This window comes from Nanorana parkeri, unplaced genomic scaffold (genome assembly GCF_000935625.1).
Source record: "Nanorana parkeri isolate BGI_ZX_2015 unplaced genomic scaffold, ASM93562v1 scaffold819, whole genome shotgun sequence".
Classification (NCBI taxonomy): domain Eukaryota; kingdom Metazoa; phylum Chordata; class Amphibia; order Anura; family Dicroglossidae; genus Nanorana; species Nanorana parkeri.
The window spans coordinates 681,814-706,233 of NW_017307087.1; the positions used below are offsets into that span (position 1 = coordinate 681,814).

General features: G+C 42.3%; 1 protein-coding gene across 6 annotated transcripts in view; it reads left to right on the top strand.

Annotated features, from left to right (window-relative positions):
• Positions 1-24,420, top strand: part of MTA1 (metastasis associated 1) — a 136,641-nt gene that overhangs the window by 35,712 nt on the left and 76,509 nt on the right. For all 6 annotated transcript variants that reach the window (XM_018565158.1, XM_018565159.1, XM_018565160.1 and 3 more), the window contains exons 3-9: positions 7,265-7,358; positions 11,175-11,301; positions 12,577-12,640; positions 14,080-14,197; positions 16,462-16,564; positions 22,343-22,442; positions 23,671-23,859. In XM_018565158.1, coding sequence (XP_018420660.1) covers positions 7,265-7,358; positions 11,175-11,301; positions 12,577-12,640; positions 14,080-14,197; positions 16,462-16,564; positions 22,343-22,442; positions 23,671-23,859 — 795 coding nt within the window. The remainder of the gene's footprint in view (positions 1-7,264; positions 7,359-11,174; positions 11,302-12,576; positions 12,641-14,079; positions 14,198-16,461; positions 16,565-22,342; positions 22,443-23,670; positions 23,860-24,420) is intronic.

The following is a 24,420-nucleotide window of genomic DNA, read 5'->3' on the forward strand; positions in this document are numbered from 1 at the left end:
GGGGGGTGGGGGGGGGGGGTTTGAAGGGGGGCGGGGGGGGGGGGGGGGGGCAAGGGATAACCTAGGGGGGGGCAATTGCCCCCCTGTAGAGACGCCTATGTTTGTGACAGACCCACCCTCCTGACTTTGAAGTTGGTAAACTCTTTTTTTTTTTCTCTAGCAGGTTAGTTAAACCAAATACTTTCACCTAAAGGGTTAGTGCATGCCTATAAGGGACTCGGTGCCTCTTTAAATGTATGTGTACTTTACAGTGGTCTAAAACCAGATCATGCATTTAAATATCCGAAAAGCTCCCCTTTGAATTTTTGCTTGATGCATTTTCCATTGATATCCATGGAAACCTATCAAAACCCATTCACCACATGTATCAAACATACATCAGTGCAGCACAATGTCTGTTGATGTGTTAAGACATGCGTTGAAATTCAACATAAAGTGCATTGCAATACATGTTAATGTGCAAAAACACCACTACTAGGGTTAGCATACTGTCTATGCCAATATCGGTCTGGCTCTTTTAGTATCTTAGCAACATTAACGTTAATCTAACTAAACCAAAAATTCTGAATATTTCTCTTCCTTTGTTGGAGGTCACTCACTTAAATTCTTCCTTCCCTTTCACATGGCAATCTACAGCGATCACATACCAGGGAGTAAAATATGCATTGTATTCCTTAAATCTCACTCCTGACTAGGACCAAATCAGATTTCAAACATTGGAATCCCTCTTTGTTGTGGTTTGAACACATCAATGCAATCAAAATGGACATTCTTCCTAAATTCTTATATATATACACCAGTACACCAAAGACACTGTCGCAAAGCATTTTGCCTCCATATTTCTTGAATCGCTTACAATTTCAAGTTTGTAAAGCCCCTCTCTTTTTCTCTCAGACGTTTACCCGATTTTCCAGTCATGCTGCACGCACTATTGATATTAGCAAATGGTCACATGTCCTAATGTTCCGAGACAGCATGTACCATCATTCCTTGTGCCTTGTCCACACTATATTACTATCATTCCTTGTGCCTTGTCAATAGCTTTTACTCATACCCAGTCCTCATAATCACTGTTGGGCAAATCCCTCGGAGGAGGAGCAGGAAATGGCTTGGAGACCAAGGCCTTTTGAGCTGCCTGTGTGTGTGTGTGTGTGTGTGTGTGTGTGTGTGTGTGTGTGTGTCAGTGCGCGGAACATTGGCACATCAGAATGTATTCCTGGCCAGAAGAGCGCACTAATAGTGGCTACTCTGGGGCTCCTGGGATCCTTCTAAGGCAGCATAGCCCCCCTACAGAGCAGAAACAACTGTGATAAACTATTACGACTGAGTATAAAGATTAGGTATGGTACTATATATGTTAGATCAGGAAGAGGGCTGAAAGCTGAATTACTCTGCTACCAACACGCACAGCATATTTAAATATCACGTCACACTTGCCTTCCCAAAGTACTCAGTTGGTCCGTGAGTAGTCTTTTATTGTGCGGTCTTGCTTGCATATTGTTTGACGACCCCTTGTGCATAATGTCTTTCTCACTGTTTTTTTTTATATAAGATGACCTAGTCACAGATGGCCCTTGCCCCTTCCTGTTTATGCCTCTGGGGCAAGGTTCCTCCTTTCCCTGTTGGGACACTTTGTCTCCTGCTCTTCTATTCCCACTTCATTAAGTTTTACTATGTGGATGTTCAGGCCTCAGCTGATTACTTCTTTGGCCACACGTTCCCTCAGGTTGCATATCTCTGCATATTTCTGTTGAGCCACCTGTTACCCTATGGAGTTGTGGACCTGTTGGCTTGGTTGCTGTGTTGCTCACCCATCAGTTGGGACTACTTTTGTATATCCCAGTGGTCTAAGAATACTATACGGTGTCCTGTGATATATGATTAAGAAAATTAGGATTTTTGTGGTATTTGTAAAATTGTACTCCAGGAGTACATACTGTACGTCCCTCCCCTCTGCCTGTTGTAATCCATTCCTATTTTTGCTTGCTACAAAACCAAGGCTTGCGGAGAGTGGGAGGGGTTATACTGGGCTGTCCCTACAGCTTTGCTTTGCTAGTGTGCAATCTTCTGAAGGTGGCACTATAACCTAGTGGTCTTATAATACCTCTTGTGTCCTGTTATATACTCAAAGAAAAGGAGTTACAGGTGAGATTCTATTTTTATACACTTTCATGTAGTGACATGGGGTAATGTGTGAGGTACAGTGCATTCTGGAAATTTTTACACAATTCACTGCAACCCATCTCAACGCAGCGATATGGTGGAAAAGGTCACAAAGAAAACAATTTGTTTCTCTATGCTCTGGTGTTGAGCCTGCATTAATCTGTAAAGATCAACACTGCTCAGTTGATGTGGTATGGACAGGCCCCTAATACCTCACTAGATTTTCATCTTTTATATTTAAAAGAGAGAAAATGTTGGAGATTTTATATTGGAGACATTGGTGATTATATATTTTATATATCGCTTTAGGTAGATGCGGGAATATGTGCAGCTCTACCTATCGGGAGGACGGCTGGATGCCACGTGAGGTGATTTAATGCTGTTTGAAGTCCAGCCGTGCCCCCCTCCATCTCTCCTAACAAACTCCGTACTCCAGTACGAGCTCTGCCTGGGAGAGAATGTGCAGAAGCTTGAGCTTTGCAGTTGAGTGCAAGTGATCACCATTGCAATGCTTTCCAGGCTTGAATGCAAAGATTAAAGAAATGCATATTTTTTTTAAATATTATGCATTTCTTTAATGTTTGCAAAAGGTAAACTTATCCTTTTAACATGCTGTTCATTTACATGTGTCCCTGCCCTCAGGTCCCTATCTCGCATGCATACATGAAAGTGCCCTTGCGTCTCGATTCCCAGACTAAATTTAGCAACCTCAGTATGCACCAGTTAACTTGACTTTAACTCTTTTTGTACCAATGGCGTATATCTGTATCAGCGTTGACATGTACACAACGAGTTTGTTTACATTTTTACTTTTTGATGTCTGTTTTGTAGAGCGATGACTTCCACATGCTGTTGAATGTTCCCCTGACCCCTGCCAAGTGTCCTGGGCTCACATGTTCCTCTTGGCTGCCTGGGACCATAATGGCAGGTGTCAGGATAGAGAGCAGCAGGAGAGCAGCAAACATCTGTTCACTGATCTCACTGTGATGAATGACACTGGAAGCGATCAGCTCTGATCTCTTCTGAGTTCATTGCTTTAACTCCCTGGGCTTAGGAGAAGCCGATCAAGCTTGATCTTTGCTCAGTCAGCTTCAACAAAGCAATGTGACAGTCGAGCACTAATAGACCCCTGATGTCTCCTTAAAAAGAACCTGTCACCTGCACTATGCTGCCACATAGTGGACTTATGAGCCCCCTTGATACAGAAATCAAGTTGTTAAAAAGAAATAAAAGTTTAAAAAACAAGCCATTAAAAAAATGCTAAAAGCCCCTCTGCCCCCACGTATGTGCACATTGAGTGACGATTACGTCACTCACATGGTGGGTATTGCTATGCACGCCGAAGTGAGAGCAATCATTCACTGTTAATTCTAAACTATTGAACTGTAAACGCTTTTATAGTGTTGCCTATGGACACTTTTGTGTACTGTAGTTTTTTGTCATTTCACAGGTGTGTGTGCAATTTTGTAAGCTTGAAATATTTGCAATCTATTTACTTTACATAAGCTAGCACTTTGTATATTTCACCAGAAATTGGGTATTCTATTGTACGCATATTATGTGTGCACTAAAATTAATTTAAATGTTACTTTTTTACTGAAAATATGGATTTGATAAGTGCGCTAATAAAGGTTTCAACTGCTTTGCTTTCAGAAAACAATGTTTTGGAGAGTTTCCAGAAATCTTCAGGTCTAAAATGTGCATTTTTTAACGTGTGGAAAAATGGGAGCAGTGAAAGAGTTAAAGTATAACCAAAAGTTTTTTCATTTGTATAGAATAGGGAATGTTAAAACTCCAAGTTTTCCCTATGTGTATCCCTTTTGACAGTTTATTTCTACTCCTTGTCTTGTACATTCAAAAGAATTTGTTGAACGAGTTAAAATACCGTCTTAGACAGCTGTCCCTGAAAAAGTTTCCCCAGATGGGAGATTTCCCCTACAGTCGTGGCCAAAAGTTTTAAAAATGGCACAAATATTAATTTTCACAAAGTCTGCTGCTTCAGTTTGTATGATGGCAATTTGCATATACTCCAGAATGTTATGAAGAGTGATCAGATTAATTGCAATTAATTACAAAGTCCCTCTTTGCCATGAAAATGAACTTAATTTCCAAAAAACATTTCCACTGCATTTCAGCCCTGCCACAAAAGGCGCAGCTGACATCATACCAGTGATTGTCTCGTTAACGCAGGTGTCAGTGAGTGTAAGGCCTGGTTCACACCTGGGCGTTTTACAGCGCTGATCGACGTGCTGTAAAACGCCCAGCAAGTGAAATCCCATACTTTCCCATGGGCATGGCTCCCACCTGGGCGTATTTCAGCGTGTAGGAACACGCTGAAAAACTCCCTACGCCCAAAGAAGTACAGGAGCTTCTTTGGGGCGTTTTTCCACACGTTTCCATTGGTATTCCCGAGTGTGGATCGGGGTTAACAAAGCGGTAACCCCGAGCCACACTATTTCTACTCCTTGTCTTGTACATTCAAAAGAATTTGTTGAACGAGTTAAAATACCGTCTTAGACAGCTGTCCCTGAAAAAGTTTCCCCAGATGGGAGATTTCCCCTACAGTCGTGGCCAAAAGTTTTAAAAATGGCACAAATATTAATTTTCACAAAGTCTGCTGCTTCAGTTTGTATGATGGCAATTTGCATATACTCCAGAATGTTATGAAGAGTGATCAGATTAATTGCAATTAATTACAAAGTCCCTCTTTGCCATGAAAATGAACTTAATTTCCAAAAAACATTTCCACTGCATTTCAGCCCTGCCACAAAAGGCGCAGCTGACATCATACCAGTGATTGTCTCGTTAACGCAGGTGTCAGTGAGTGTAAGGCCTGGTTCACACCTGGGCGTTTTACAGCGCTGATCGACGTGCTGTAAAACGCCCAGCAAGTGAAATCCCATACTTTCCCATGGGCATGGCTCCCACCTGGGCGTATTTCAGCGTGTAGGAACACGCTGAAAAACTCCCTACGCCCAAAGAAGTACAGGAGCTTCTTTGGGGCGTTTTTCCACACGTTTCCATTGGTATTCCCGAGTGTGGATCGGGGTTAACAAAGCGGTAACCCCGAGCCACACTCAGGAATACAGCGTACAGGTCTTACCTCGTCCGCGATCCCCGCTGTGTCCTCCGGCGGCAGCCGACTTCGGGTTCCGTCCCCTGCGAGCGGCCGCGTCGCAGGGGGGGCGGAGCCGGCGGGAAGTTTGAAAGTGAAAAAAACATATTTTTTTTCAAAAATAGAGAAAATAAGGGGGGAAAAAATAATACCGCCAGTGAAACGCGCGTTTCACTGAACGAAAAAACGTGAAAACATACGCTCAGGTGTGAACCCGGCCTTAGCGAGGACAAGGCTGCAGACCACTCTGTCATGCTGATTTGAGTTAGAATACCAGATTGTTGGAAGCTTTTAAAAGGAGGGTGGTGCTTGAAATCATTGTTCCTCCTGTGAACCATGGTTACCTGCAAGGAAACACGTGCAGTCTTCATTGCTTTCCACAAAAAGGGATTCACACGCAAGGATATTGCTGCTAAGATTGCAACTAAATCAACCATTTATCGGATCATCAAGAACTTCAAGGAGAGAGGTTCAGTTGTTGTGAAGAAGGCTTTAGGGCGCCCAAGAAAGTCCAGCAAGCGCCAGACAGTCTCCTAAAATTGATTCAGCTGCGGGATCAGGGCACCACCAGTGCAGAGCTTGCTCAGGAATGGCAGCAGGCAGGTGTGAGTTCATCTGCACGCACAGTGAGGAGAAGACTTTTGGAGGATGGCCTGGTGTCAAGAAGGGCAGCAAAGAAGCCACTTATCTCCAAGGAAAACATCAGGGACAGACATATTCTGCAAAAGGTACAGGGATTAGACTGCTGAGGACTGGGGTAAAGTAATTTTCTTTGATGAATCCTCTTTATGATTGTTTGGGGCATCCGAAGAAGAAAAGGTGAGAGCTACCACCAGTCCTGTATCATGCCAACAGTAAGGCATCCTGAGACCATTCATGTGAGGGGTTGCTTCTTAGCCAAGGGAGTGGGCTCACCCACAATTTTGCCTAAGAACACTGCCATGAATAAAGCAGGGTACAAAAACATCCTCCAAGAGCAACATCTCCCAACCATTCAAGAACAGTTTGGTGACGTACAATGCCTTTTCCAGCCTGATGGAGCACCTTGCCAAAAGGGAAACGTGATAACTAAATGGCTTGGGGAACAAAGCATCGAACTTTTGGGTCCATGGCAAGGAAACTCCCCAGACCTTAATCCCATTGAGAACTTGTGGTCAATCCTCAAAAGGCGGGAGAACAAAAACTCACCCCACAAATTCTTACAAACTCCAAGCATTGAATATGCAAGAATGGGCTGCCGTCAGTCAGGATGTGGCCCAGAAGTTGATTGACAGCATGCCAGGGTCAAGAAGGGTCAACACTGCAAATATTGATTCTTTGCATAAACTTTATGTAATTGTATATGAATGCCTTCGACACGTATGAAATGCTTGTAATTATACTTCAGTAGACCAGAGTAAAATCTGACAAGAAGATCTTAAAACACTGAAGCAGCAGATTTTGTGAAAATTAATATTTGTGTCATTCTCAAAACTTTTGGCTAGGACTGTATATTCCTGTTCTGGTGACCCCAAAATTTTAGATCTTCTGTAAATTCTATTTTCAGCGGCGGTGGTCACAAGGCAAGGCACAGTGACTGCTATAGCTCCCGGGTTTCTTTGTAGACAGAGCTAATGTTATCACCATTATTTATTTTCAGTGTTTTTGTTTCTATATTTTTACCTGGTACACCTGCACTAATACACTTCCTATCCTAGGGTGACAATGTCCACTTTATTGTATCTGTGGAGAGAGCAGCATTGTAACCTTAGGCTGTGCTCCTAATTTGGACTATAATGCAGTCACTACAGCTAAGGACTGATGAGCTGCAATATGTCTTTTTTATTTGTTTTGGGGTTTGGATATACTTTAACACTTGCCTCTGGCAGTGTGTATGTGTAGCACGGCAGAATGAGAAAATGGCAAGCCATGTATATGTTAATGCATTCAATTTAAATGAAGGTGGCATTTAACATTTTCTGTGTTTTGTGTTTTTCTAATTGATAGACTGCAAATGGGAATGTGGAAGCAAAGGTCGTCTGTTTCTACAGGAGGAGAGATATATCCAGCACTCTTATTTCTTTAGCAGACAAGCATGCAAGTAAGTAAACTAGAATTCCATTTACAGGTTGCATGTTATGGTTGTTGCTCCCAGGGTACTGTTAAGAGAAAATTAATCTTTCAGTTTTGTGTAGGTATGCATCATTATTGTTACATATTCTTCAGCTTTACAGAATAAGACTTCTAGAGAATAAGTATTGCAGTAGGATTTTCAAAATTGAATGCTCATACACTGGGGGAAATTTTAATAAAGGTAGATGCAGAGAACTGCTGAATGGGCACAGTGTGTTATTACAAATTGCAGCTTTTCCTGTGAATTTCTCACTCTAAGGTTGGCCATGCACCTTTTCAATTTCTTTCTTTCAACCCGCGGGCTGAACATAAGACATTGACGCGATTCTTCCACCAACACAAACAGCGCGTCGATCGAGGAATCGTCGCTGATTGCATTGTGTTCTGACAGGTGCCGCCACAACATGTCAGAATACCGATCAGAGTGGGCAGCTCATTGGCTGCCAGCTCTGATTGTATGAAGATCAGCTGATCGTGGATTGACAGCTGAAAGGGAGCCTACAGCCCCATTCACTGGCCGAATTTCAGCTGGTACATTAAAAACTGTCCGAAATTCGCCAGTGTATGGGCACCTTCAGGCTTCCTTCACTTGAGAAGTGGGTACATGAGTGTATCTAGCTCAGTTACTGGCACACAAGTTTCTGTTTTTTTGGTGAAGGTAAGAGGGCAGTACATCCTGTCAAGACTGGTGCTTGGCACTTGAAAACCTTTTCATAGATCCAATTTTTGGTGCTCGCGTGACCTCGTCAGGTAAAAAAAAATTACATTCGTCTAGTAGAGACCGTTTGCCTTTTCGTATTGTTTTAAAATGTCACGGTACATGTGTTTCTTGACCGAAAGATGATGATGTGATGCAGTTTGCAAAGTCGAGAGATTACCATTGGATGTGCATCTGATTTACTCTGTGCATGTCTTTGTACAAAATGATTTAAATGTCATGGCAGCACACATTAGTGGGTGGTAGTCACTGCTGTGAGGCAGTAGAATATCTAACATTATTTGCTACAGGAGTGTACAGTGGTGCTCATTATAGTTGTCCACATTCCCATTAGTTCTAAGGCTAATGATGCACTGAAGGAGCTTAATGATATCTGCTCAATTCAAAATAGGCACCCAGAGGCTGTGATTGGTAGAATGTCTATCAATTTGACATGATTAAAATCACCAGCAAAGTTTCATCAGAATGCCCCTATTGCTATCTGATGAATTAACACGCTTGATCAAGTGTTTTTACTGTAACTGGCAAATCATTAGAAAGACCTGGATATGTGTCTCTTGCATTGAGCTCAATTTTGTGCAACTGGGACCTGGACTTTTTAATGATTGCCTCTGTCTGTTTTAAAATTCACAATATTTCATCTTCTTCCATCATCCTCAGTACAGGCTCCCCACAGAGATGCATCTTGAGCCCCTTACTGTAAACATTGCTGACCTATAGTTACTCAGCGAAAAGCAATCATATTGTGAAGATTGCAGATGTGGCAGTAGTGGGACGTGTCATTTATTGTGATGAAGCCATGTACAGGCAGGAAGTGGAGAATCTGGATGTCTGGTGAAAAATTGACAGTCTCTCCATTAACATAAAGAAGTAATAGGAGGTGATTTATGGAAATGTACCACGCTATGTAAAAAAAACTTGTACTATCAAGCAGCTGGCACTAAAAATTTAAATTACACACTCTCAATTGAAACGTAAAACAAATTTAAGTGTTGCGCTCAGAAAACAAAACGTGCTAATATCAGTGTTTCATGAAAAAATACACAGAAATCGATACAAATAGTTATACGTGTCTCTCTAGAGGCAGATCAGCTATGCCCGCCCCCTCCCCTGTCCATTCCTCAGTCAGCGCTGGAGAAACATAGAGGGGAAGGGAGGTGATCCCTGCGGGGAGCGGCGACAACTCTCTGCAGGGAGAGGATCGGGAAGTCAGCGATCAATAGGGTTTCCGATCAAAAGAGCCGACATGTGACAGCTTCAGTGTCGCAGGTCGTCTTGAATTATGGGTATGAGTGTTTGTTTTCTCACTCACCACATAATTCTCCTTTCAGTCTCCCCAGTAGGGAGATTTTATGACTGCTGATGGGCATAGTGATAGCATAACCGAGCTATCAAACAAGGCCTCATCCTTATTTTATCATTTTGAGCAAAAACTTGTGCCAGTCATAGACAAACTGAGAGCACTGTACTATGTCTAAATGCCTGTCCTTACCATAAGCTTCCAGTCGCCATTCAACTAGCCAAAGGCACAAGAGCACATAAAATGGATATCATTTAACGGCTGACAGTATAAAATCTGCTAGGCATGCCATAAAAGTATGGGAAAGGTGGCAACTTACCAGGAGACTGGAGGGTAGTTGAAGGCCAATAATCCCCACCTCCAGCCATACTGAAGTCCCCCACCCCTTTGGTATCTGTGACAAATAACGTCCACTCATATACCTGCAATTGTCAGTTTAAGTTAAAAAGCCTTTCTTATACACATGCCATGCTTCAGTCATTACATTGATGTAATGAGCTGTAATCGAACATACGTTGATTAGAGCTCAATGGGGCCCTTCAGAAAGTCAGTTTCAATTTTGTTAATGGAGAGTTATGGGGAGAGTGAAATGCACTCCTCTCCATAGTTGGCACCGACGTGTGACCCTGCAGCTGTCACATCAGCTCTATAGATTGGGAACTGAGCAATCACAAACTCCTGATCACTCAGTTCCCGATCTTCACCATGCAGAGGGTGGTGGCTGTCCGTTACCGCTCCCCACAGGGATTCCCCCTCTCCTCTCTGTAACTCTAGCGCTAAAAGGAGGGACAGACAGGGGAGCAGCAGTCACAAATTTCAATCAGGTGGCGGGGTGAAGCTCGACAATATTATTGGGATCCTTCCCAGGTTTGCACAGTTTTGAGCTGTCGGCATATAGCGAGCAATAGCCCGCTATATGCTGAGTTTTGGGTCACAGGAGGACGTTCAAAAATGTCCTCCTGTGACCCAAAAGAGAACTAATACCCAAAAAAAGGTTTGACCATAGTTCTCTTTTACATAAAAGTAAATCTGTAGTGAAGTCAAACATTCTAAAATAACTTGGTTATAAAACAAACCTTTACTTAGTGATCCCCAGAGTCCTGCTGAAGCAAATTTAGATATTTTTTTTGCAGGACACAGGCTTTGCAAATAAAGTAATGTTTTATTAACTTAGCTTCACAGCAGCAAAATAACGCAACAGTTCATCTTCACTGACCAGCTGGAAGACTTAAACAGCGATTCTTCAGTATGGCAGAAAATAACAGTCTTGCCAACTTGAAGGTGTCAGAGCTGCAATTGCAGTTACAGTCCCAGACTTTCAGGGTAACTTTTCCAGTCCACAGGCTTCCAGCAAGGATACGGACATGCAGTTTCACAGCAGTACATAAATCCACACTATCCAGCCTCCCCTACACTACTCCTCACTACTACTTACCTGCAATCTACCACTTCCTGTCTTTTTAAACACACTTCCACCAGCAGGTGAGTTAACTCTGTTTTGTCCCTTTTAAAGGGACCACAACCCAAACAGAGGGGAAATATAGCGTCCTTCCAGGACCCAGCCCCAGCGAACTGTAATATATATATATATATATATAATTTGCCTAAAATGTTTTCTCTATATTTTCAGCCAGCCTATACCAAACCTGGAAAAATACAATACAGAAACCATATATAGAAACTGCCATGGTGCAGATAACTTTCAAAAGGTGGCTTGGGGAGAGAAATTGATTTCTTTATGCTTAACTATTTTTTTTATTTTTTAGGAGAAATGGAGGAAGAAATGGAAAATCCAGAGATGGTGGATTTACCTGAAAAATTAAAGCATCAATTAAGACACAGAGAGCTGTTTTTATCTAGGCAGCTTGAATCTTTACCAGCTACCCATATACGGTAAGTCATCCTCAACCCCCCAATCAGACATGCTTACTAATCACTTTCTCATGGGTTCCTGTTTGTATTTTTGGCAATGGAAAAGAAACGACACACTCTTGTGGCTACACTTTGATATGTTGTCCAGTGTACAGGCAGGTGAGCTGCAATGCAAAATTGATTACATTGGTGTCTTAATTATACAGCGTGACCAGGGCCAGATTTCCCACAAGGCCACTGAGGCCCGGTCTCAGGGCAGCAGGGAGTAGATGGGCAGCAGGGGTGTGGAATTCCCATCGCTCGACACTCGGGACATGCAGTTTCGGGAGCCGGGCGGGTAGTTTACTTTTTTATTTTATTTTTACGCTCGTTTTGTACAAGTGATCTCAACGATGCCATTGAGATCACTTGTAATTAGCCTGCAGGTCTATATTATTATAGGATTATTATAACATTTTGATTTGTGTTTACATATACAGTAAATAGTAACTCTCAATTTGCAATTTGAAATGGCCACTAGCAGCCATTTCAACTCACAAAATAAGGAGCTATCCTAAAGTAAAAGATCCCTCTAGCGGAGGGAGAGAGCGGAGGATCAGTTAATATCTGTGATATTTACCGATCCTCTGTGTGCAGCACAAACACTGGAGTGATCAGCTGATTAGTACTCGGTGTCCCCAGTTATTTACAATGCGTTCCCAGTTACGAATGATCAGGTAGTGCTTTACATCACTTCCTGTTCATTCATGAGTTTCTGAATGGGTAGTAGCACTCAATACAGAGGCTTCTCCATATTCAGAAACTGGTTGATAGTAAATATTTTTTGAATGATTTGGAAGCCTCTGCACTTTCCATTTATTTAGAACAGAGGCTGCAGAAAAAGAGATTAAGGACTCTGTGTCCTCAATTTCTTTTTCCATTTTAAAAGGGAAATATCAGGGGGCTGTTTAGACCCCTAATATTTCCCCAAAGCCCCCCCCCCAACAGTAAAAATAAATACATTTTAAAAAACACATCCTGGAGGCGGGGCACATGACATCACATGACGCCGCAAGTGCACGGCGTTGGGTGACTTCACACCCCTGTTGGGGGGGGCAAATTTTTACACCAACCTCAGTGCGTTACGGCCCAAATCTGAATGCACTGGGGATGGTGTGAACTAGCCCCAAGACAAACCAACCTTATTACATATTAGTATAAAAAGTATTACTGACGGTTGTAATACTGTGTTTTACTTTTTCTGTGTGCTCTTCTTGGTTTTTTTTTTTTTTTACTGTTGTTTTTTCTCACTTTCAGGGGCAAATGCAGTGTTACACTCTTAAATGAAACCGAATCCTTAAAATCTTACTTGGAAAGAGAGGTATTTACATTTTATTTTATTTTTTTCATTTATTTTTTTACCCAGAATGTAAAAATTGCACAATTTGTATTTTGTAGTACAGTCAGATTTTAGAGGTATTTCACTGCCGTTTTAAATGCCACCTGAGAATGCACTGAGAATTGCATTATTTGTTTGTCCTCTTACCTTCATTGGCCAGCTCCGAAGCCTCTACGTCTTCTGTATTCCCTTAGGCTATAAGCTCATGGTTGCTTACCCTATTCCTTCCATAAGGGCCCCCTTGGCTACTCATACTTTATTTGCTTAAGGTTCCCCCCTTGATTACCTGCAAGAAGTACTCTGAAGGCCCAGAAAGTGTCCTTCCTCAGAGCTGGCAGCACTGTCTTGAAAATATGTATTTCTCATTCTTCACAAGTCAAATCAAGGTTATCTTGTAACCTAGGCCACCTCCAGCCTTTTTGCCTAATCTAACCTTATATTAGCATGCTTTTGTCCATTTCTGTCACAGCCAAAGAGGATTGCTCTCAACTCTCTATATTTTGTGTGTTTGCTGGACCGGTCCCTGAAGCCTCTCCCCTGCTCCACTCTAGAGGTTTACGGTCCTAGGAGTCATCACATCCATTACAGAGGAAAATAACAACAAAGGCACCTTTTAGAAATGTTTAGTTATGACATTCTTTCCCTCCCCAGCCTTCTTTTTACTTCCTGGAACTCTGGCACATGTGACTAGGACATGTGATCATGCACATCATCTCAGCGGAGGAAAATGTCTTTCCCTGAGATCTCATGAGATTACAGATGAGATTTCCCAGCAATGCTCTACCTTCCAAGGGTGCAATGCTTGGGCAAAATTACATCATTTGTGCCAAAGTGGACCAGGAAGTGGGGAAAAAAGAAATTATAAGTAAAATAAAAATGTTTGTTTAGCTAATAAATGTAAAATTATTTCATATCAGAATACAGAGCTGTATGCTGATGTGATTTCTAGTCAACGGGGGGTAAAGGTCACATTTTAAAATGTATTGGACGTGAGGAGGCAGAGGGGGAGAGGGGCTTCAGGGACTGGTCTAACAGCCAGCTGGCTGTAAAGTTCAGGTGAGTATAACTTTTGTATTGTTGTCCCTACACAAAAACAAGCACTTAACTCTTGCAGTGTGGGCACAGACCCACTGCAAAGCTTAAGCATAGTTGTGCCCAGAGTTCTTCTTGAACTCTGTGTCCTGTGATGTACTCCAAATAAAAAAGCAGGTAAGACAATCCTGTTTTAATGTCCTGAAAAATCTTTTGTGCAAATTTTGATTTGCACAATTGTTACTGCAAAATATGGCGTGGGTGCAAAGGTTTGTGTATTCTGATATAAAGAAGATTGAGAAGACGTCCCCTACATATCTTTATAATATGTTAAATATGTTCTTTAATAGAAATTGTTTCTGGATAATGGTTTATCTCTCTTCTTTCAGGATTTCTTCTTTTACTCTTTAGTGTATGATCCTCAACAGAAGACCCTCTTGGCAGACAAAGGAGAGATACGTGTTGGCAATAGATACCAAGCTGATGTAACAGATCTGCTAGAGGAAGGTAAAAAAAAAAACTTTGCGTGTGTTTAATCCTTAGCCTTAAAGTATTACTATGGGCAAAATGTAAAAAGGACATATGATTCAGAATGTTACTCGCAGTAACATAAATGTTTTTTGTTTTTTTGGAGCACACCGGAACTGTTATTTTTCTCCTTACGGTAATAGGGAGACGGCAGTGTTCACTCTCTGCAGTGACATCCCAGAGCAGTGTTGTCACCCTGCGGACAGGATAGTCTTAAATGGAGGTGTATTATTACTTTTTAAATAAAAAAAAAGGAAATATATACCGTATTTTGCGCTCCATAAGGCGCGCCGGACCATAGGACACAGGCAGGTTCTGTGACAGAAGCTGCAATTAGTGACCGCTGAGACAGGTGGCGCTGTGACTACAGCGCCACGGTCTCAGTGTTCACACACAGCAGACGAAGAACTAACGGTCTTCGTCTGCTCTAGGGGCTCTATGGTGAGCTCCTACCCCGTAGTCACGGGTCCCCCAGAGGGGGGGGCGGACTCGATCGACGCTCGGTTTTAATACAAGTGAATAGATCACTTGTATTAAACGAGCAACGGCTCCCACTGTACATACCTGTCGTGTCTGTAGGGTAGGATGTGAGGGGATATCACCCTAATGGAATACAGATATTGGAAAATAAACTGATAGGTGTTTTGCATCCATTTCCTGCTCTATGCGAAACTTGGCTATGTTGGCTATACACTGTCGCAGGACCAACAAAATTAGTAGCACCATCTTTTTATTGTACACGTCCTTTGCTTCCAGAACATGTATGATTTGCGCTGTCTTTTACAAACTCTGAAAGCTGCAGTTGAAAATGAAAAAGAAAAATTAATAGTCTGTAAACTTTTTTTTGTTTTTTACATAAAAAAATGCAGATGGTTTTATTGACATACAACATAATTTATGTGCTGGGGGTTTACATATAGGTTGACCCCAACCCTAATATTTAACCTAAAACAACTGAAACAATCCCGTATTATTTAACTTCCCCCCTCAACAATTTAGTACTAAAATGACCTCCAGAACACATCTTAAAGTTACACTAAACTCAGGAGGTAAATCTTAAAAATACATTCAAGTACCTTAAAGGAGAACTATGAGATGAGTGATTTCCACTCACCTCATAGTTCTAGCCGACCTGTGACAATGAGACTGTCGCAGGTCGGCTCAGTAGATCGGGAGGTGAGCGAACACATACCAGGTTCGCTCACTTTCCGATCCTGTCACGGCTCTCTGCCGTGACAGGGGGAGGAGCTGGATTCCCCCCTCCCCGCTTCGATCCACCAGCACTGACTGACGGAATGGACGGGGGAGGGGCGGGTACAGCTGGCTCTGCCTCTAGATAGGCAGAGCCAGCTGTCACTCACTCAGCTGGGCGGATCCCGTCATCTACGTCGGGATCCGCTCCGGCTGCGGCGCCTCAGTATGCCGCGAGCTGTAGCTCGCGGTATACTGAGCTTAGGGTAACGGGAGGACGCTAGTTTGTGTCCTCCCGTTACCCTAAGGAGAACTATGGGGAAAAGCCCTGACCCCATAGTTCTCCTTTAAGTATTAACACAAATGTATCTTTGTGTATCACTCGGCTGTAGATCCTCAAATCATCTCTGAATTCATGCTGACACTGTCCTTCCTTCTGGAGGGTGGCTGCTTTTGTTCCCTATGGTCCTTGTGTGTATTGTAAAGTAGCCACCTCTCCAAGCTGATTGACTAAAATCTCAATACAAGTTAGTAAACTAAATGTGAGATTGTATCCACCATGGGAGAGCTTGGAGCGGGTTTCAGTTGGCTCCAACCCTCCCTAAACTTTGTCGACTACCAGATCACAAGGGAAAGTGCAGCTGTCCATCTACTAGCTTGGAGAAGGGAAGAGTTATGAGGGAGGAGGGCAGTGGATTGCCTTGCTGTGTCTGTGTGTTTGTGGAGACACACAGTTTACTAGCATACACAAGGGTGACTCCATAGGACCCCTCAAGGAAAAGTAGCCACCCTAAATCAGGGCCAGTGCTCAGGGGACCAGCTGATTTAGCAGGAAGCTTAAACTTTTAAACATCAAGGAGCAACATCCATTGTTTTAATCAGCATTTGGAATAACTTGAAAACCCTTTTGACTTTAATATCACTTTAAATTCACACAGAAGAATTCTAGAGTATTTTTTAATGTTTTTTTTTATTTTCATTGTATCTTTTATTTCATGATCTAAATATTTCTCTGTAACATTTTCTGTGTTTTTTATGTGCCTTGTGTACAGGAGCAGAGGATGGAAGAGACCAAGCTGATCTAGAAACTAAAGTTTGGGAAGCATACAACCCCCTTACAGACAAGCAGATAGATCAGTTTTTAGTAGTAGCACGGTAAGAAATAAAATATTATCAATCATTTATAAATAGACTATTGTGACCGGGGACATGCCCAGATGGTAGCTCTGTGGCAGGAAGTCAGGGTACAGTACAGTCTCTTAGAGGGATTACTTGTCCCACATTCACTTTCATGTAGCCAGGTAACAGGAAATAAGCCTCACTTCTGCTGATAAAACACAGCCCTGGTTACTGCAGCAAATATCTCAAAGTCCATGCCATAGGCTTTGACTCGGCCTCAGCAACTCAGTTCTTTTAGGCCAGGTTCACACTATGGCAATCCGTGACCGCACGGCAATTGTGCATAAAACCATGCGGATGGCCATGCGGTCACAAAATCAATCGCGTGGCAAGCGCCGTGTGCAACTGCACACTATCGCGCTGTCCCAGGTCTGTACCAGCCCTTAGGTGAGACCTTTAAGTGCCTTCACAAGGCAAAGCAATCTTGGTTCACCATCCGCAGAACTTTTTATTAAAAGTCCTTAGCACAGCCTCTTTCTGTGATCCTTCCCAGGTCTTTTTTATCCAAGTCAGGTATTCTGGCAGGTGGGCTTATGGACCAGGGCGATCAGGCTGTGGACCCACCCAATCTCAACAGCAGTCTGAACTCCAGGACCAACAGAGGAATTTTACAATCGGCCTCTTATAGTGAGACTGACTGGGCTTTCCCAGAGCTCACAACTGCTGCAGTCCGCATTTCTGGTGATCGATATCTCCAAACTACCACCATGCCTGACATTTTAGTTCAGACTCAGTCACACTAAATGTATGCTATTATGGTAACCATTTTTAATTACATTTTATCATATAGATTATGTATATAATCACATGCACTACCACTTAAAACTACCAGAGCCTTGATTCTGTTTCCACTGTTATGACCCAAAATAATGTTTTAGGTTTGTTTTGTTTTTAACAAACATCTTGGTTTGGCACCTTGAAACATTGACAGGGTTAGTCACAAAAAGGGTGAAAAGTAGGCAGGAGAAGGGAACAATCTAGGACAACATAGCTGATTTGGAAAAATTCTCCAATTCAGCTCACTTTCCAGTTCAGCAATGTTGTCCTAGATTGTTCACTTCTCCAAACTTTACCCTAATGTATTATACATTTTTTTTTTTTCTCAAAGCAGAGAAGTATTTAATTTGGTAGCAGATTGGCGTACATATATTTTTATTTCTTAAGTTTTAATAGAGTAGCTTGGTTTTAAATGGGTAATTGGAATTTCTCTTCTGTTCATTGAAGGTCACAATGAAGAAGATCGTAGATATATCTATATATAGCGCCACCTGCAGGAGAAGGATGCTAGGGACAAATAAAAAAAAAACAGCGTAGGGATGGCCTCTTCAGATGGTCAACCCCCCACCTGCTGACCAAGCTCCAGTTTATTGCCTCAGGAGTAAGAACCTATGAATCTTTGCTGTGATTCGTCTTCCCTTTTTTTGAAGTAGATTTTCCAGCATGTGCCAGCTGGGTGACACCCTGGATGAGTCTAGATCAGAGGTAGGCAACCTTGACACCCCAGCTGCTGTGGACCTACAAGTTCCATGAGGCATTGCAAGATTCTGACAGCCAAAGGCATGACTCCCAGATGCACAAGCCTGATAGGATATGTAGTTTCACCACAGCTGGAGTGCTGAGGTCGCCTACCACTGGTCTAGATCCTTGCAGTCCTTCCCAGCCCAGCCATTGAACGCACGCAGACTCTCGCAACGGCAGGGTCAGATGCGACTACTCTGTTTCCTGGGGTGGCCTGTGAGAGTGATTCTCAGTGGGGTGCACATGACTGGGGATCTCTGCTTCCCTGTCATAGCACCTCACAAAGGCGGGTGGTGCCCAGACTATGGTCAGTGGCGAATCGCCTTTTCTCAGAAGAATCCTTGTCAACTAGCAATGTGCTAGTGTGTGGATCTACCTACTTGGTGTTGACCTCTCAGTTGCTGGTGGCGATTTCCTCTCCTCACACAGGGATTTCTCCTGCCAGACGGAATGTGTATAGGCTGGGGGTTGAGCAGAGGTTGCGTCTGGTCCGTGGGAGGTAGGCTGCTTGTCTTAGTGTTTGTAACCCGTCCTACACCTACCAGGCATTTAATTAGGAGAGTTTAGTTTGAATTTAAAATAACAATTTACCCAAAACCAGTAATTTGTTTTCCTAAATGTGACACTTTTACAGTCTAGCTTAATTTGCACATTCTAATTCTATTTTAATTTACACCATTTACTTGTTTAGTTATAACAGTATTGCTTTGTCTCATGCACCAAATGTTTTCGATCTGTGTACATTTACAAATGGCAAGGAGCCACACAGACTTTCATTAGGCATAAGGCATTAGTCTTACAGTGTTTTGGCTGTCAAACAGACAATGCTGCAAGTACCTATTCCACTTTTCATTTAATAAATAAGTACATGATAGGCTGAACTGGTTTCACCGTATGAAATGTACCTTCTGCCCCAAACATCTCTACAGCTCAGCTTTTATATTTAAGATGTATGTTTTCCTTATGCAACATGCATTCTGCACTTATGAAGGCCGCTGCACACCTAGGCGATTTATCGCGCGGTTCGAGTCGCTCGATATCGCGCAAAACACAGTTTCGCATTGAAGTCAATGGAGGCTGCTCACACCTTTGCGGTGTGTCGCGTGACCGAAATTCCCTGTCGTGTGAACAGGTGCAGGAGATATTTTCAGGCAGTTGGGGTCCCATAGACATCTCTATGCATGGAAAAACGTGCGACAATCGCGCGGTTTACAATGAACAGTCGCGTGATCGTAAACGCGTGACAACCGTTCGCCATCTGAATCACCTAGGTGTGAACCTAGCCTCAACCTACAGGACTGCTCTGAGACATTAGTAAAGGAGCAAATCAAGTCCTGGTCTCTGTTGTACAGCTCTGAATCAGCCCGGTGATGCTTTAGCTGAGCAGCACTACTGTAATCATCAGAAATATTGCCTGAACCAAGCAACATTTCATACATGTGCCGATCTTGTATGCTGTGCCCCACTCCTTCTTCTTTAAAACCCTGCCAGTTTTAAAGCTTGTTGTAGCTGGGGAATGCCCCGCCAGTTTAACACCAATGAATAATGCCCAGTAATCTGAATCCACACTACAAGCAATCTGTTTGGAGTCTTGTTTGGAGTCCTGTCACCAATACTTCTTTTTACTATGCCAGTTATTGCTGAGGTTGCAACATTGTGCTTCTTTTATTTGACCTCACATATTTATAAGGATGTGTTTTTTAAAGGTTTTTTTGTTTTTAATACTTGTGGATTTTTTGCAACCTCTTTATTACAAACAAACCAATCTGCGATTCACTGTGGAATGGGTCGATCAGAAACAATTTTGTGAGTAGCAATTCCGTGATTCTCCTTTTTAATATGCGTGTTCCAAATCACTTGATCTGCAATTCATAACACCTACTTGCAGCTCTGCAGATCAAGAAGTTTGGCACAAGCATTCTTGAGAGAACTGGAGAATTAGAAGTCATGTGAGTGTATCTAATTCACTGTGATTCATAGGGGTTGATTTACTAACCTTATAAACACACCACGAACATGTATACACCTCTGTAGTGTGTTCCCTCCCAGCATGATCTATGGGTGGAATCTAAACACCTTTGTAGTGTGTACACACCCAGCAGGTGTGTTGTGCAAAGCCAAGCATGAATTTGCAAGGTGATGTTGTGTAAATTAGCTCTATGTTGTGTTGCTTGCGTTGATGAATGCAGGAATGTAAATGCATGAGCTAACCATTTTTGTCTAAACTGTGAAGCAGCATTATATATGCATCATGTGCATGATTTTTCCATATATGGCATTAGTGGAAATATGCTTTTAGAGACTTTTTGGTTGATAAATACGTTTTGCTGTGTGAAAATCACACGCACCTGGTGCGTGCGTGTGTTTAGGTTAGTAAATCACCCCCATAGAGTGATTTGGTCAACTCTGCTCTTTATAATTAAATGATAAAATGTCCTGCATGTTACAGGTTTTCATGCACTCACTAGAATAGGGTTTTTCCTCCCCATGTTTGCCTTTGTGATTTGTTCTTGGAAGGACAAGTAAAGCAGTCTAGTCTTGTTCACTTTGTCGAATTAAGCAGTAAAAACAGCTCGCAGCTAATGTACTCTTTTAAGAACCAGCAATAAATCAGTAATGAAGATCTGTGACTTATTTTAATAGCTTTTATAGTATCTGATGCTGAAGTCTGAAGGGAGGTAGCATTAACAATGCACAATGGATCTCTGCTGTGAAATTCATCCTATAATTTACCCTTTGTTGAATGCAGTCGTCACTTCTCTAAGTTTTGTCTGCATAAGCAGCATGTTCTGATGTTAGAATGTGGGATTTATGGAGACTCTTAGCTGTACCTACCCCACTCGAAAATCCTGTAATACTTCACATTAGAGATGCACCAATACTGATATTAGTATAGATATCGGTGCCAATACAGAGTATTTGGCCGAGTACTTTTACTCGCCCAACTGCTAACGATACTTGTCCCGATACCGGAACAGTATCAGAAAGCTGGGTGGCGAGTCATTACAAGCCGCCTGGCTTACTGATTGGCCGGAAAGCCGGCTCCATGCTCCCTTGTCACTTGGTGACGACATGGGCAGACTGACACACTGTGAATGGAGCAGGCTGGCAAGTCTGCAGGCACAGCGGCACTATAACAGCAAGACCATAACATACAGGGGTACAGGTACTGTTAGTGACTGTGTGTGTATGTGTTCCTGTCCTAAAGCTTGAACTTGATGGACCTTTGTCTTTATTCAACCTCAAATACTATTCAACATCAAATACTATGTAACTATGACACAGGAAAGAGGTTGATGCTGGCACTAGGCCAGGCCGCCCCCTGCTCACTCACCTCCAGAGTCCGGTAGGACACGAAGGATGGCTGTTTGGGGGACTTGGCCACCCCTCCGGCTCCGAGCCCTAGCATGTCCCAGCACAGATCTCCGCTCCCTGCCAGGCACTCCCTCTACAGCGGATTCTAATGCGGATTCATAAGCCATCACTTGGTGACGGGGGCACTGGCCAATCAGGAAACCGGGGGGTGAGTCATTACCTGCCCCTTCCTGATTAGCTAGAAACCCGGCTTCATGCATCCTCGTCACCTGGTGATGAGAGAGCATGGAGACTGCTTCCCGGCTAATCAGAAAGCTGGGCTGCGAGTCATTACACCCCACCCAGCTTCGTTAATGGGACTTCTGGTATCTGTATTCGGTATCGGCGAGTACCGGGGAAAAAATATCCAAACTCGCTGATCAGGGCATCCCTACTTCACATGTTCAAATATTAAGAAGGGTCTGGTTTTGCTTTTTGTGCTGCTGTCAGAGCTTACTTCTACTTGGTATGTGATGTCTGCCACTCTGTCACTTTGTTCAGTCTATCACAGATTGTCAGCTTATACTGATTTGTGTTAAGAATGGGAAACATTTGTTTTATCCAATAGCTTTGGTCTCGGGGGGATGAGAGCTTTCTCTTTCTTGGCCCTGAAGCTCAACTGACTAGTCACTGCTGTCACTGCAATGGCACAAGGGGGATCGTCATCATTCTTTTTAAACGAAATGGTTCCATATGCCATGCCGTGTCTCAAGAACAGCACTTATATAGCAGAAGGAAGGCGTTGGACTGTCAGAGAGATACACATTATACCTGGCTTTACATGTCTTACTAAAAGTTTAATGCCTTTTACATTTTTACAATACATTTTTTGTGCATTCTGGATACAATAAATTACTATCCGTTTTTCTTTTCCTTTCCCAGATCTGTAGGTACCTTTGCACGTGCATTAGACTGCAGTAGCTCTGTCCGACAACCTAGTCTACATATGAGTGCAGCTGCTGCTTCTAGAGACATCACATTGGTAAGAACTAAAAGCAAGATTACTATTGTCACTAAGCAATATGTAGCTGTCTTTATAATGCTCCGTAGCTGCACTTTACACTTGTAGAAAATTATATCAAGTAGGTAAGGAACAAAACAAATGTTAGAATAGAGGCTGATAAATATACACATTTAGGCTAATGTCAAACTTGTGATAGTTTCACTGGCAAGAAGTTTTGGAATATACAGGGGGAACACTTACCCACCTTGTATGTGTTGCTCCCTTGCTGACTGCATGGGTGATGACAAATCCTCAAATCATCTCTGAATTCATACTGATACTGTCCTTCTGGAGGGTGGCTACTTTTGTTTCCCATGGTCCCTGTGTGTTGTAAAGTAGATACCTCTCCAAGCTCACTCCTGTGATGGAGTGACACAAATAAGATACATTTTTGTTAATAGTTAAGGTACTTGAATGTATTTTTAAGATTTAACTCCTGAGTAGAGTGTCACTTTAAGTTTAAACGTTTGGTAATTGTTCTGATTCTTAAACACTAGTAAGTAAAAATACAGAAAAAACTTCTGCATTATACCTACTTGGTAAGGGGCAGTAAAAGCTTTCAACAAATTATTTATGTTGGGGTACACATTAAATATTACAAAAATAGCCCAATATTATCAAATGTGCATGGCTACGGGCAGATCACCATTACCTGTTAGGCTTATGTCACACTTGTAATCCTGCGTTGGTGAGAATTCGCAAGTACCAAGATCACTATAAAGGATACACCAGGGAGTGAAACACCGATTAGTATTGAGAGTCATTACTCATGCAGCCAGCAAGGGAGCAACACATACAAGGTGGGCAAGTGTAGTCTATCACAGGAGTGAGCATGGAGAGGTGACTACTTTCCAACACACACAGGGACCATGCGGAACAAAAGTAGCCACCCTCCAGAAGGAAGGACAGTGTCCGCACCAATTCAGAGATGGTTTGAGGATCTACAAATAAGATACATTTTTGTAAATAGTTAGGGCACTTGAATGCATTGTTAAGGTTTAAAAGTGGCCATACATTGTAAGATTTTCGGTCGAACGTATTTGTTGTTGGATTCCCCATAGTCAAAAAACATAGTCAAATGTCGATTTTGTAAATTACCCTTGGTTATTATTTAATTTATTACATTTTATTTATTACTGTATAAAGAAATAATTGTTTGCTAAAATAAACACTCAATAGTAATCTTTCTTTGTTTTATTTGCTGTAGTTCCATGCTATGGACACACTGCACAAAAATTGTTACGATATCTCCAAAGCCATTTCTGCATTAGTACCCCAAGGGGGTCCTGTTCTTTGCCGAGATGAAATGGAGGAATGGTCTGCTTCAGAAGCCAATCTGTTTGAAGAAGCACTGGAGAAATATGGCAAAGACTTTACTGATATCCAGCAAGACTTTGTGAGTAGAATACGCTAAAAAAAGAATTTCATGCAAAGGAAAAGCCTTTTTACCTGCATCTTCAATGGAGGATAAAATATGGGATGGATTGCAATATAAAAAAGCAGCTAAAATTTCACTTGTATAGTGATGTGGTTAAATGGATTAAGGGGACTGGGAAGGTGTTGATGGCAAATTATTTATGTGACTTAACAGTGTCATATTTCATACCAATGATAAAGTATAATATCCTATTATTGCAAGACAAAGTGTAACAAATAATTAAAACACAATATATCAACAATGAAAGTCCCTCAATAGATCGCTCCATCAGCATCCACTATTCAGCACCACTTTGTCTTGACCCAACCGTGCCTCAATGTAATGTTCTACTCCAAAAGCAAAATGTTCCATCTAGAAGTGTAAGAAGACCACCCCCAATGGATTATTCCACTCACCAGAACATCATGATGGACCTCTTACTGTAAAGTCTTTTTCTTCGAGTACATTGGGGGACACAGGAATCCAGAAACAGTTGGGTTATACTGCCTTCTGCAGGAGGTTGGGACAATCGGCAAACAG